Here is a 15,906-nt window from a genome sequence, read left to right on the forward strand (position 1 = left end):
TAAATTATAATATGTTAATATATTATAATATTATATATTATAATATGTTATAATATTTTAAATTAAAATATAAAAAATATGTATATCGCATATTTAGAGACTAAAATGCATTTTTATATTGACAGTTTCTTATTTACATTTTTTTTATTTACAGTTTCTTATCTATTTTGACAGTTTCTTACTTAATTACACTGGAAAGATTATTTTTTCCAAGCTCTCGATCGTAAATAGATATATAAATTATTTTTGCGCTGCTACTTGAAATTTGAACTCATTTTATCTTCTTTTCCTCTCTGATAATTTTCGTGTTAATGTTTGATAATTGGACAAAGATTAATTTCTTTAATCTAAGAGGAATCTGCTGTTTTCCTCTTCATAACGCAAATGTCACAAATGTTAACGCAGAGACAGCGTAATCTCCTCTAACAGCAGCTGCGTTGTAGATACATCCCTTAAAGGCTCTGGAAGACCTTGTGAAGGATAATATTTTCAGAACACAAGGTTATAATCCCTTGGTCTTACTGTCTTGACTTATTGAAGCGAGAACTCTTCTCCTCAGGTTTTTCATGCTACGTAATCTCTCGGATCAATATAAAAGTTGAAAATTGAACATCTATAGAAAAATTAATTTAATCTTTAAATTAATCTTTCTGTTTAATCATTGTTTTTCATCTTTTGTAATAATATTATGTTTATACATCGGTCACTTTTAAACGAAAAAAAAGATGTCGGTGATATCTATACAATTTAATGAAATTTTAACGCGTAAGCCAACGTGTTCGCGTTATGCGTTATCTTGACTAGCTCATCGTAATCAGTTGTTATCAAGAGTGGCATGTTGTGCGTTTCCTGCCGCCTGGGATTCTGACAGCACGTTTGAAAACGATAGTAACTAGTTGCATAACTAGAATCATGCCCAGAAACATCACTTTAGACTACATCTGACTCCTAACTAACTGTTTAGAAACTGATGTTCACTCTCGAATACAACTGACATGTCAAAAGTGATTCGCGGTTGTTGTTTACGCTAAGTCTCTAATGTGTGTTCAGCAAGATATTTTTCAACGAAATGATAACCTATTTTGCCTGAATTTTTATAACATAATATATTTTTATAACATAATATTTTTATAACATTTTTTTTTTCAAAAAGAATATAAGAAGTTTATTCATAATATACATATATACTTAATAATTATTATAAAATATAAATTATGAAATTATGAAAAAATTATAAGTATCGATTTTGTCATTAGAGAGTTATTTTATCGTAATATATTTGTCCAATATTTTCCATAAAATTTACATAAAATTTACGATATTTTCAGATAAATAAGAAAAGATTTACTATAAACAAATGAAATATTTTAAGTGATTAGTGAGAAAAAAATTCGTTGTTACAGTGACACCCAAAATATTCAAGTGAAAGTTTTCTAGTCGACTTTTATGATAGCATATTTTTTTTCAGCTCCCCCCCCCCGTTCGCGCGCGTTTTCTAATGTCGTGCTCGCTAAATGTCAAATTGCGACAAATTCCCAAAGCACGGCGCGATTTCGCTTTTAAAAGATGGGCGCAACATATGGGCGCCTTGAGATCGATCGATCTAAACGCGTATACGTGGCCACCTAGTTGCGCGATTTCTGGTTAACGGTATATCAGCACGAAACTGATATGCGTGACACGCTAGGCCTAAAGAATTCTACGTCGATCATGAAAGCACGATGAGAAAACCTGTCGCATATTCTCTTTATATCCGTATATTATTATTGACGTGTTAGATTTTATTCATCGATTGGTATTCCTTTTTCATTCACGTCATTCATGGCATGTTAGATTTTATTCCACGCAAAAGACCACCCCACAGACGAGAAAATTCTATATTATTTTTGCAATGCGCTTTTATAATGAATAAATTTAATCAGAGTTAAGCATTTGTGTAATATTTTATTGTCTAATATTTGCAATATTGACGTGAGACATCTTTTCTTCATCATAATTTTTAAAGATTATTTTTTTTTTCAAAATAAAATGTTTTAATCATCTTGGGTGTTAATTTAACTTGGAAAACATGGTTTACAGATAATAAATCCTAGGATTACACGTGACACAGTACATAGTCTGGCAAAAGATTACATGTGACAGTTATAATCCACAACGTGTATTAACAGGTATTTAATTTTGTTCATAAAAGATACTTATTTGGTCTCGAAAAGACAATTTCTTAGTTTTACATAGCGTTTATTACATTTCTTTACATATATAATAGCAATTTATTAGATTATCTAGGTAGAGTATATGTGTTTCACTTTTAAAAGACTCGCGTAAATATCACTTAACAATTACCCAAAAAAATGTGCTTCTTCGCTATTTTTTTAAGCTACTATTTTACTATAAGTCAGAGCAAGAAAAAGTTCAAAAAATTATGCAACAAATTTAAATTTACACCTTTTGTAACTACATTCAAACACAAGAAGATGGTCCCATGTTATTCAAAAAGCTAAATTTTTTTAAAGAAAGTTTTCTTCAGTATTTTTTATCACATCTTTTATTATATCTTCTCAAATTATTTTCTGAGAATCGCCAGTGCCTTTCATTATTATTATACAAATGATTGCGCGATTCGGGAGTGGCAATAATTTAATTTCTTTCGCGAATCGGTCGATCAAATGCGAGTTCTAATTCCATAATCTCACAATCGGAACGGTACATAAGTCTATACAGTAAAAGTTGTATGCCTAACGTGCTGTAGAATAGCAGTAGGCAGGCATCCTCCGCGTGTGAATGCACCGACGACGCGACGGCGACGGTTCTATTATTACTGTCGCACGTGCCGTTGTACCGGCAGATATCCGCTACGCGCGCGCTCGATACGGCTCCATACATGAATGGCCGCGATATTTACTCGCCTTTAACATTCACCCTGTATATTTAATATCTATTGAAAATACGCCAAGCGAATGACATTAATTCTCACTAAAATGCACGGTGTGCATTTATGACAGATAGAGTGCGTGACGAGACGCACGTCATTACAGCTAGAACGCTTGATCGATTCTCGGATTATATCAGTATCATGTAATACTTTTTTTATCTTTGTAGAAAAAAAATTTTAATGAAGCAAACCAAATCTAAAATTTATTTTTTTTTTTCATTATTTATTTTTTCATCTCTCATCGACGTATTTTCATTATTTCATACGCCCCCGCAGAGATGTAACATGTTTGTCATTTTTTAATCCACAAAAGGAATAAAAGTTGCTTGTAACAAATATATACGGCAATCTCTATGATATAGAATATAAGTATATAAAGTAGTATATGAACAGCATATGAGAGATATAAGTAAAGATTATTTTTTTTTTTTTAATTTTTACACGATAGATATTATCGGGAGTTTTCTTTTTTGTATAAACTGTTAGAATTGTTACATGTGTTGGAATTGGCAACGATGCAGGTCAAGCTTCTGTTTGCGAACAGACCAATGATAGTGGCCAAGAAATCCATTTATGACAATGCCTGCCAACTTAAGTGGTTCCGCGAAGTCTAGGAAGATGAATAATCTTGCTGCCTCACGTGAAAATTCACTCGTATAGTCACTCAAGTGAGAGTAAATCTTCAAATTCGAAATTTTGTCACGTAATTTTTCGATAATTTGAAGCTCTTAGTTTCTTTATCTTGCACTAAATTAATTGCTGGAAAGCCATTTTCTCTACGAAGATTAGTCGAATGAGATACAAATTATAGCTCTTTTTTTTATTTAAGATTACTATCATAATAATATTTGGAGTAGTTCCAAATCATAGATATATTGTTTGTTTTTTATTTTATGTTGCCAACACAAAATCAACAACGACAAATAGTTTCGTAAAAACATATGTTTGTCAGCGTTCTTAATTTATTAATTCTCTACAATATTAACTATTTTATCGATTTTTCGACTATTTGCGCAAATTAATATAATTTGTATATTATATTATATTATAATAATAATATAATATATAATTTATTATGTATCTTTATTTTATTTTTGTAATTTATATTTTTTATTTTTTTTATTTATTTTAATATTTTTTAAAATGTATTATTATTTAAACTTTGTAAATAATTTACGAATTAAATCACGCATTTTTTTCGAATTTGAGAAGCTGCGCTTTATAAAAATAAGCCTTAAGAAATATTTTCTTTTTAGCACGGTTATCAGTTCCCTATACAAACTTCCATCTCACGGCGTATCACGCGACACGGGCACAAATGGTTTTGAACAAAACCCATCCAATTTTAAGTCACGATCCCTTCGAGATCTCCTGTTGCTACGAGCTCGAAGATCTTGAAAACAAATCCCTTCGCTCGAATGGGTCGAGAAAACGAGAAAATGGTGTTGGACTTTAAACTAAGATGACAAGATTGTAGTAGTTCGAGGCCAACAACGTTTTACTCATTCTATGCAATATAATAAATATATATCCATGGATATATCTAAAAATATTTTAGATTTTTATTATTGTTCTTCATCATTATTTGTTCTATTTTATTGTTTTAGGAAAAAAATGAAAAAATCAAATAATTAAATTAAGACTATTGTTATAAATATAGAGTGTAAAAATTATACAAACTCTTATGGAAATTAAAACATTCTTTCTTTTTTTTATATCAACTCGTTAAAACGAATTAAAAACTGCAAAGCAACAAAGTAATTCAACGAGATGGCGAGTCTTTAAATTAAATTTGTCGGACAAGATTGATCGATCTTCCACTACGAGTATAAACTCTCGCTTAAAGAAACGAGATATATACATTAGAGTATTGAACATGCAACGAGCCATTATCTAAAAGCCGGCAGCTTCTGGAACCAGCCCTTACTTTAAACCGCGCACACGCCCGTCGTTACTTCGTCGTTAAGTTGTGTACCACGAGAGTTACCTATTAAAAAAGAAGCAGAGAGAGAGAGAGAGAGAGAGAGAGAGAGAGAGAGAGAGAGAGAGAGAGAGAGAGAGTCTATGGGCCGCCGACGATGTCGGGAGAAATAATCCCATCGATTCGCCTTCCGAAGGAAGCCACGCTGGTACGCTCTTGAATTCGCGACGTGTGAAGGCGGACTTGTAAATCCGCTCTAGGTGGCGGGGAAAGGGGGTAGGATCATCCTTTAAAACGACGAGCTTTAATATCACTGGGTGTGTTTGTGTGCGCGCAGGAGGAGCAGGCGACAGCGAACGAGTGGGAGCTCTAAGAGTCGGCGAACGTGTCGTGCTGGAGAACGACGCGCTTAACGTCGTCGTCATCGCCGTCGCCGTCGTCGTCGTCGTCGTCGTTGTCGACGAGCAGACGAGAGGAGAAGAGTGCGCTCTCTCGCAATCGGCGTGGCCGCAGAGACCACCGGGTAGTACCGGGCGACAAGGATGAGGCAAGTGGTCGTGTTGGAGCCGGCGGGCAGCGTGCTGGTCATCAGGCAGACCTCCCTGGGCAGCGGCGGCGGAAACGTCGGCGGCAATTCAACGGGCAGCAATGACACCCACGCCTTGGTCAATCACGCCGCCGTTCCCACGATCGCCTCCAACGACCACAATCAGAACAGGATCGTCGTGGTGCGCTCATCTACCTCGTCCACCTGCATGACCAACTCGGTGAGAACCGACCATTACACGTGTACAATCGACCACTGCAAGTTGTAGATTTAGCTGGTTTAACTTGTTCGGGCAGGCGCTCTTGTTTATGTTTACTTTCCGTCAGAAAAGTCCGTCAGTTGTTAGAAAACATGGATTTTGATTATACATTAACTGAAACTACCGGGAAACTGAATCTACGTATTATGTTAGAATCCATTTTATTTTTACGAGCTTTTCACGAGAATAAATTCTCGCGTAAAATTGAGATTAATTCGAACATTGAATATAAAGTTTAAAATATATATGCGAGCGTTCAATTGTTCTAGAAATTTTATTTTATTGTCCATCATCATTGTGATAAACACTTGACCGCATTTCTCAGGAAGAATGTTATTTGGAACTTTATATACCTACTTAAATACGCGCGCGACAGTGCTATTTCCGAGATACAACATGGATATCCAATACGAGACTGCAATCGGTTAATTAATTCTCATTCGAGAGCCGCTGGTAAATTGCTTGACGATGTTACCTCGATTTAACTGCCAGATTAAACGTAGAAGTCGTATTAGGAAAGTTCCTACTAAAAACGTGTCGACGGTAAAAGGTCAAATGATCGCTGAATGCGAGGTTGAAGGTGCGAAAGAAAGGTACGAGAAACGAGTATTCTCTTTCTTTCTCCGCGTAGGACAGATGTCTTCAGTTAGTCTTGCAACGAAACAGTTAGCTTGCAACGAAGTACTTACAGGTTTAAAAGAGGCTTGCCTTTCCAGCCGGCATAACGCGAGAAAAAGAAGGCACCGTCGCTTATATAGCTTTACAATACGAAACGAGACAACTTCAATTACAGCTGGGAATGGGTGGCAGGTGGTACCACGAGCCTCGCCTCGTTCCAATATAAAGGGTTAAAGAGGATAGATCGCTCCTCGTTGCGAAGGACGCGCCACGATTCAGTGTCGCGATTTCATGCAACTTTTATGTTATTTATATATATGTTTTTATTAATTTCGTATTAATTTTTTTATTAAAGTTTTAATAACATGGATTAATAATTACGCTCGTTGATAAATTTTACAAAAGCGCGTCACTTCCATTTATTTTTTAGCATAATTTTAAATCTCTTTTATGTAAATAATTATTTTATCTTTTTTATATAAATCTATTTTATATATATACAAATAATATCTAAAATTTAAAAAAGTAATAGAAAGAGATAATCTAGTCTTTACTCAACTTCTCTTAGATTTTAGTGTATGTACACTAGTATTTACGACAACAATTTACAATTACAATTATTCTAGATTTATTTACCGAATAAATCATTGTATTGTATTTCCAATAATATTCTCGGCACTGACAGACTCGCTAAAATAGTCTATTCGTTGCGGTTTACGATCGCTTTGTGCATCGTTTAGGCCGACAATCACGCATCGACCAACGGTAATAGCAACATCAACGTTAACGCAAACATCAACGGGAACTCGGGCGGCATCAGCTGCAAGTCATCGCCGAAGGTCGCGGTTAGCGGCGGTGCCTGTAAGCTGAACGAGAGAAATGATCATCTACGGAACGAGTACAAGAGCCAGGACGCCAACAGCAACGAGACGAATCCCGCCGCTGGATGTCGTCCAAGGACGAGCAAGGAAGCCGTTCACGAGAACGTCGTCTCTGACAGGAAACTCGATGGCGCAGATCCCATCTCCGGTGAGTACTTGCGCCATTACTTTCACCTGTACTTACCTTTGACAACCCCGGACGATCGTCTCCTAAATTATTTACCCTCACATTTGGATTAGGAAGAGTTCCATGACATACGATATATCTTTTACTCCCCTCTTTGTACAACAAAATGTGTATTAATATATAATTTGATATAGCTAATATCATCAGTTACATCTTGAAATATGATGAAAGAAAATTTGAATGAAATTATCAAATGAGTTATTGAATATAATATTGTCACGAAGATAAAATTATTTGCGAAAAGGGAAGGTCGGAAAAATTTTCATATATAATTTAAAGCGAAACAAAGTAATGCAATTTCGCTTAATGGTCGGTATGAGCCTTACTGCATATCAGCATCAATGTCGCGGTAGGGTTCTCGCGATTGTTTGTGTCGTTAGGAAAAGTTTTCAGGCTCGCCTGTCCAAGGCAGCTTTAAGTAGTTCTCGAAAATTATGGCGCTCCTGCACGAAGAGCTAAAACGGTGAAACGGGCGAAGAATTAGCCCCCGCGCGTTCAGACTCGAAGAAAATCGCAATGAAGTTTAAAACAACGCCAGCGTTTTAAGGCGTACGGTTACAGTGCCGCATGAGAACGGTGGCACCGGAACGGAAAGAAGCCTGACCAAAGTTTCCACTCATCACGATGGAAACGGAAACTGCACACAAACTGCACTCGAGTTTCGCTCGAAATGACTTTGGGGCCCGTAAACCACGCGATTAGCAGCAAGCGGTTCTGTATGAGGGAACGATAAACTATCGGTTGGACAACTTTTATAGTTTGTAGCTTCCCGTGTAAATTGGCTTAAGGAGCAGTAACTATTCCTTAAGGCTATTATCGCGCGGATAATTGAGTGAGATAAGAATATGGCTACAGCTAAATTTAATACGAATTTTTGTATTAAATTCAGCTCGAAAAAAATGCTTGAGAATAAAATATTCCTTATACCAGTAGATATTATAAATATCATCGGATCCTTAAATCTTTCGTTTTAGTTTTGGATCTTAAAATACATCCTTCTATTCACATAAATATTAGTTCGAATTTTCGAATCGGAAAATATGGATTTTATATTTTAAAGTTTTTTTTTTTAGATTTTATTTTTGGTCGTCAATAGTTTTTATCGGTGATGTGGTTTTATTTTTTAGACTTTTTCAAATATGGAAAATCGATTTATATCTCGAATAAAAATTCATATGTGCAATTAGTGTCGCGACGTAACATTGTTGTAACATCATTTTTTCATGTAACTAGATAGTCGCACTTTTTTACAGCTCGTTAAATTGTTTCGTTCGGTTGCAAATGAATTTAACTGTCGTTGCACATTGGAAAACAGTGGTCTATGTATATAAAACTGCTACACGTTGATCCTCGATAATACGTAACGTCGATATTTTTCGCTCGGTATACGTATACGTCGCTGTATATATGTATAACTCGGAGATAAAAACAAAATATGTAGTTGAAAACCGAATGTAGAAAGCAAATATCCACAATTCACCGAGCGGGATTATTCCTTTCCTATCTGGAGAGATTGCGAAAACAGCATCGATCGATATGCTCCGAAAATCCGCTCTGTAAAGGAGATCTAAAGCCTCTCATCCCTAAATCGTCGACTTATCGTCGTACTCATTTTTCGAGAATCGCGATCTTTTCCAGAATGAGAATTATCGATCTGCATTACGAAAGTACGTGAAAGGAATAACAATGGAGGGGTCCGATTTTTTTTAAATAAGAAGGCATACATTTTTTTAAGCATAAATTTTTATTTTAAGACATCTTTAAACTGCTTCAAGAAAAAACTATACAGGCGATTTTTATTTTTACTATTAATTTCAATCTATAATCTTTGTGTTTGAATATATATTACAACGAAACCTTTGCACTACTTTTTCACAGAGTATATAAGAAAACTATCACGTACAGCATTTCGATGCGAGATTTCCGTTATGGTTGTCGCTACTTTTCTCGAAAACGAATTTTTCTCTCTATGATTTTGTTATTTCTTTTTTATTTTTACGTTACCAAGGACTTTATATATCCTCCCACGTACATCTGTCCCCTGCCGTGAAAAGGGGTTTCGGCTCATTTCCAGAATCCGCTGTATGCATCGCGCAAAGATGCACATGCATTTCGACTCGCGTGGCATATGCATAGTTCTCGGGACTGCAGACACAGTCGCGGTTCCTCTATTCTTTGAGCAACATTTTCCATAAAGAGCACTCGTGCATGAATCCGATTCCGAATATAAATAGAGGGAGCGAGTTGAACGCGAAAGAGAGAAGGACAATCGCGAAAATAGAGAGCCGCGGAAAGTAGTTATCGTTTGATACGTGCGGTAAGTACAAGACGCGGATGCAAGCACTAAACGCGCAAATTTCAAGAGATGACAGTTTTTACGATCGCCAAGTTCTAACGACGCGGTGGAACTCAGCGACAACTCGTGGAGGCGGTTAGACGTACAGGAAGAAAAAAAGGAATCGAACGCTTATTGCAACTTTGCGTTTAACGTGGTTAGTTAATACAAAGTTTAATTGAAATTTTAATTGAAAATGTAAGTAAACGTTTCATCACAATGTCCGACTCATATACAGATCACGTTTGACGTTATAAAAATATTTATCCGATTAAAATCTGATGTAAATTTATCATATAAAAAATATTTATAAATGTTTAAGTGTTATTTTTAATTTTTAAGGTTAATTTATAAATTTTTTTTTTTTAAACCAAATATATACACAAGTTGTTGCAGCAATAAATATAATCGGAGCTATTTACGTGAACCTATTCAATCGTTTTATCTTTTTAAAAATTCAATATGTGCGAATTATTTTTTGATGTTTCTAACACTTTAGTGTAAAAGTTTGATGAATGTACGACTATAGGCATTTTCTGTATCGTGACCGGCTTTTGTGACGCACGAGACCTTCTCTATCGTGCCTCTTATTTATTACCGACCTTGTTATTTATTGTTAGTAGGCTGGGAAAGTTTCTCTTAGAATCTATGGTTTTCCGATGAGCACACACACAGACTTTAACCCTTCATAGTTTACGTCGTGTTTTCTTCTGAGATATGTTCATCACTGGATAATGATCAAAATTACTAATGATTTAATTAATAAAGATTTAAATCAGAGAAATATATTAAAGACTAATAATTATCTCCTAAAATGTATTTTACTTTTTAAATATTTGAATATAACATATATATATTTTATCAATAATAATCATATAAGTTGTGTGTCCAATATTTTCATATTTAGAGAACAATATAATACTTTTAATTATTGTTTTATGAATTATGCAATGATTATATTACTAGATAAAGCAATAAATTATCGTTTGTGTAGCTTTCTCTTTTTTTCTTTCTTTTCTTATATAATCTTGTATATTTTATGCTAATATGTAAATTCCTACTATTGCGGAAATAATCAATCATTTCAACATCACGAGTCGAGTATTGGAAAAAAGTATTTGAAAAAATTTGCAACTATTAATATATTTCCATATTATTACAATTCTTATAACTGTGAAATGAAGATAATAGTATTAGTTTTGTACGAACGTTTAACTTTAACATCTATTTCCTCTAATATCTCAGTAACAATGGATACAATAGAAAATGAAAAGACCTAATACAAGAGTATGCAGTAGGACAGTAAAGTAATATATAACGTAAGAGTGAAAACTTCAAAAAGCATTTTCTTTACAAAGTCGAATTTGGCGGCCTTCCTTATCGACGAAATTTCATCCCCGAAATATCTTATGCGTCGTCATTCCGGGAGAGACATTGGCGTTGTAACGTTCCGTTCGAGCTTCGGAAGAAGTGCACCCCCGGCGACACGGGGGTGTAATTCATAGTTCCGGCAATATCCGCCAGAGCGGCGATCGTGCGGCCTCAACCCCCGCTCGTGCACCCTTTTCATCGCCCGTCCCTTCTCGCCTCGGCAACCCCCTTTTATGTCACGCGGCCCAGTATCCACGGGCATCCCCTCTGGCCCTATCCCGTTTTATCTTGACCTATCCGATTACCTATCCGGTGACTAGACCGAATATCGACTCCCCTAAAAGCGGGTCCTTCCCTGCGGGAACGCTCGCAACCTCTTTAAACTCGCCATCGTTCCCTTACCTCGTCTTACGAGCAGATTCTAATTTGGCGTTTCGCATTCAAGGATAAGACCTGATGACTTAGTTCGTGAAACGCGTGTCTTCTCGCGTGGCCTGGCAGGAAGTGTACCAAACTCATTCAGCGAATCCGGGCTCGAGTTCCTTCGGACCTGGCAATCTTATTGATTGTCTTAGCTCTCCTGCCGTGACTCCTCTCTCTCTCTCTCTCTCTCTCTCTCTCTCTCTCTCTCTCTCTCTCTCTCTCTCTCTCTCTCTCTCTCTCTCTCTCTCTCTCTCTCTCTCTCTCTCTCTCTCTTTCTCTCTCTCTCTCTCTCTCTCCCTCTCTCTTTCTCAGTCTTTCTATCTATCTCTCTTGCTCTCTCTTATTCTCTCTAACCCTTTGTTTTTGTCTTTCTCTTTCTTGTTGCTTACAATCCCCGTGCCGCCTACATCCCCTGTCACCCATCCCACCCTGCCTATCTGTAAACCGACCTTCCCTTCTCTCTCTTTCCTCCTCGCTTTATCTATTTCTCTCTTCTACTATCACACCCGTTACTACATTGACGGCTAACGACGAGCGACCTACGAGCAGTTTCGATCCCTCCACCCGAAAAAAGCCGGAGTGAGACACTACGTAATATACGGAGAAGGGAAGGATCAAGAGAACGGAGGGAAATAAAGAGAAATGACAAGAATCGAAGGAGGAAGTGACGAGGAACGAGAGGGTAGTTGGACATGAACCCCCAACATTCTATTTAAAACCGTGCGTAGTGGTAGCAGAGAGAACTTCGTTGAGCTAGCTAGCCAGATAGCTAACTGGTAATTTACGAGCTTTTACCAAAAAGTTGGACACCCCGGGGATGGCTCCGCACTTTGACACGTGACCCACTTTTATTGAGTTACATAATTGATCGCCCCGCGTCTGTCTCGTGTTAGCGCGACCTCCCTTCTCTCCTCCACCCATTGTGTTCACTTGTATAATCCTGGGCTTCTTCCCTTCCTGTTCTTGCGCGACCCTTTTTCACCAATCCTTCGAAAAAACGCATGAAAATGCCCTTGCTATCTGCGATCGTTGGAGGTAACATATGGTACCGCCGTGTATACCTTTTCAAAAATGACAAAAAAAAAATTAAACGCTAGGAAATAACGAGCGTGAAAAATGGTATAATCTTTAAAAAAAAATTATGTTTTTTTAGTCAATGTGTTGAACATATTTCTCTGCATTTATTATCTTTTGGAATATATATATATATATATATATGGAAGATTAATGACATGGATAATAATTTAAAAGATAATTTTACCATTATATATTATTAATTTTATTAATTTTATTAATATTAAAAAACATATTTTACCATTTTGTATTATTAATAATTTAAAAGATTTTCAAAGTTACAAGGTTGCAATGATTGGTACATATTTACTGATAATCTTTATTGATTATATTAACCGATATATAAAAATGAATTAATTAAAAAGATATATATTTATGAGACTATATAAAAATTCTAAAAAATGTTAAATCTAATTATGTATATTATTTATTAGATTAATTCAATCTTGCAAACAGTTAATAGATATCTTTGTCAATAAGTAGATATTTATGATAGTACGAGAGCTTAATTATTAGTGGCAAATTAGATCTCCATTTGAAGCTGGATGAATTATCAAAATCTCGGAATAGTCCCGATAGTGCAAATGCCATCTCTGTTATCTGTTCCTGGTTCATTAATAGCTATCGTTATCAATGGCAGGCGATGTTGAGTCTGGAACGCATTGTTCGCGCTAAGCCGGGGGTGTCGTTTCCAGAATTTAGTGACATGCAATCGGAGACCCAGTTACTTGTTCTCGCGCGTTTCTCGCTCACGTGGGTTGAGCGATTGAGAACTCGTAACATTTTTTCATTATTTTACTCTGACAGTTATTTTTAGCGTCTAGTGTTAAGCGCGCGAAAGGAACATATCGAAAAATAATAAGGAATAGGAATAAATTAGCGACAGAAAGGAGCACGCTACTAATTGTTATGCGTAAATCTACTACGCTTTATCGCGTGGAAATAATTAACCAGACCGTCGATAAAAAGGGTTGCGTGTGTATTAGTCTGTAGCATTAACTCTTTAAATATGTACGCGACGAAATCACTGAATCCTTCGCAAGTACCTTATGGTGCGATATCATCGGCTAATGCGAATTGTGTTATCGTGGTACCTTAATTTATTTTAAACTTATTCACGCGCCATATTTGAATACCATTTTCACGTTATCTTGATGCTGATAAATAAGGATTGATTTATTAACAATTCAATGAAAAAAAAAAAAAAATAATAATTCCGACATTTAAAGTACAAGAGCACCAATACACGTAAAATATTTTTCTTTATTCTTTATGTAGCGTGTTGTTGAGTGTGCAAATTTTTTGAAGAAGCTATGAAATTCAATGCAAAGAACGTCATAGTGTTCTTGTTGCGCTACACCCTCGCAATTTCGCAACAAAAAGATTGGCGCGCATGAATATGCATGCTCTCTAAAACTATTTCGGTTACTTTGGGGCTATTTAGAGGTACGGTATGTGAGGTGACGAGGAACGGCCACGAGCGGCGGATAGAGCGCATTTAACGACGATGGAAGCGTGTTTGCCGATATAAATGACGAGGTTAATTGTCGCGATTATATCTTAGTGTACGCTATTAATCTATTTGTGCAATATTAATGCGCTTGCATTCTAGTTTAGAGTACAAACTATGTGGTTACTTTTACGCGACAGCTATTATTTATTTTGTTGTCCAGATTATCTGGAGGGTGCGAAAAAAATTAAATTATATAAATTTTGTAAGAATGTATTTTTTGATTTATTTTTATATTAACTGTATAACTTGGTTGAAATAAGATTGCTAGAATATATTATACAGACATCAAGATTGGCGATCTGATAGAGATTAAATGATGGGCGTTTGATTTGGTACATGTAATAAAATTCCATAGTATCACAAAGACAGATTGTTGATGGATTTATTTCGCATTCGCGACTCGGACGTTCAATAACGTTTCACGTCACGTTTTTGTGGTAAAGTATCGTCGCGCGAAAACGAGAGATTTCTACGATGTAACGATGTTGTTTTTTTTATAACGATACCGAATGACAAATTACATTACTTTAAATGTTTGACACGTTATAGTTACACGTGAAACGATAACTCTTTTTACTGAAAATATTTTTTGTCATTCTATATAACATGCTACATGTAAAAGTTTCATGACATCACGGGATTTAATAATTGTATGTAGAATATAAAATAATTACATACTTTAGTTTGGAAAATTTTGTAGACATCTTTTATAGACTAGAAATTGTCAACTGTTTATAAAAATTACACAAGAAAATAATTTTTTATAAAATTTCATATAAAAAATGTGTCTTGAATCTTTATGTTTTTCATGCGGCTTATGACAGATGATAGAGAATTATTGCTTCATCGTGTATATCATCACTTTATTTCGGCGGACTGTTGTTTTTTTGCCGTAGAAACGTCAGTCCCGTAGTCGCTTGCGAAATCCACGGCTTTTTTGTATCGCGGTTGCCATAAATCAGAGTGAAACAAAATGGACTATATGTAACGCTCCGTTTCGATGGTCGAGTCGGATATCGCGTAGCCACGACAAGGCGCGAGTGAACTCGGCACATGCCCAAAAATTAGCTGGCAGATCGGCACCAAGGAACACAATTGTAATCATTTCTGACCATATGTCGGCTACAGTTAGAAATTATTTCGCACGTGCGTTCTACTTCCGGTTCGGAGCACAAACGGTGGGAGCGTATGTAATCGCGAATGATGTATGTGGCTTAATATGTGTTTACTTTGTCAACAGCTGAACGCGAACGTTTAACAGTGTGTACGGATATAAAAGCCACTACACAAATTATTTTTCGAGATACATTTTTATGTTTAATAGAGATATCATTTTAATAAATTGAGCGGAACGATGTAAATATACGTTGATAACATCGGACATCTATATGATGATTTTATTTCAAAATTTCTAGATTGTCGAAAAATTATCCATGTTACAGAACGACTAATAAAGCCCCAAGCTCCCGAATGAAAGCGCGAACAAAATTGCGTTGTGTCGGAAATACATAATGGCGATTAAATTCGAGCGGGGTATCGCGACCCCGATATGATGTGCACGGGGATTCCGCGTCGCGGAAGCAAATAAATCGAGGGTGGCATCGCGCGAGTACACCGAAGGTCGGAAGGTCGGAAGGGAGGGCGCGGGCTCGTTTCATTTCGCCGACGCGACGCGAGATTCGCTCAATTACCAGACCGCGGATAAATTACGAGTTTAACGCGACAGAAGCCGTGTGCGATCGGAAGTTATTCGGACGCCAGGGACAGATCTGTACGCAAACCAATTGAAATTTAAGCTCCAATTTTTTGCTCTGTCAATTTTTGAAAGATTTTATATACAGAAAC

At 36.2% G+C, this 15,906-nt stretch overlaps 1 protein-coding gene across 4 annotated transcripts in view; it reads left to right on the forward strand.

Annotated features, from left to right (window-relative positions):
* The window catches only part of Camta (Calmodulin-binding transcription activator), a 51,484-nt gene that overhangs the window by 2,166 nt on the left and 33,412 nt on the right, over nt 1-15,906 (forward strand). For all 4 annotated transcript variants that reach the window (XM_072911441.1, XM_072911440.1, XM_072911442.1 and 1 more), the window contains exons 2-3: nt 5,191-5,620; nt 7,018-7,306. In XM_072911441.1, the coding sequence (XP_072767542.1) occupies nt 5,396-5,620; nt 7,018-7,306 (514 nt within the window). In that variant the 5' untranslated portion in view covers nt 5,191-5,395. The remainder of the gene's footprint in view (nt 1-5,190; nt 5,621-7,017; nt 7,307-15,906) is intronic.

This window comes from Anoplolepis gracilipes, chromosome 2 (assembly GCF_047496725.1).
Source record: "Anoplolepis gracilipes chromosome 2, ASM4749672v1, whole genome shotgun sequence".
NCBI classification, from domain to species: Eukaryota; Metazoa; Arthropoda; class Insecta; order Hymenoptera; family Formicidae; genus Anoplolepis; species Anoplolepis gracilipes.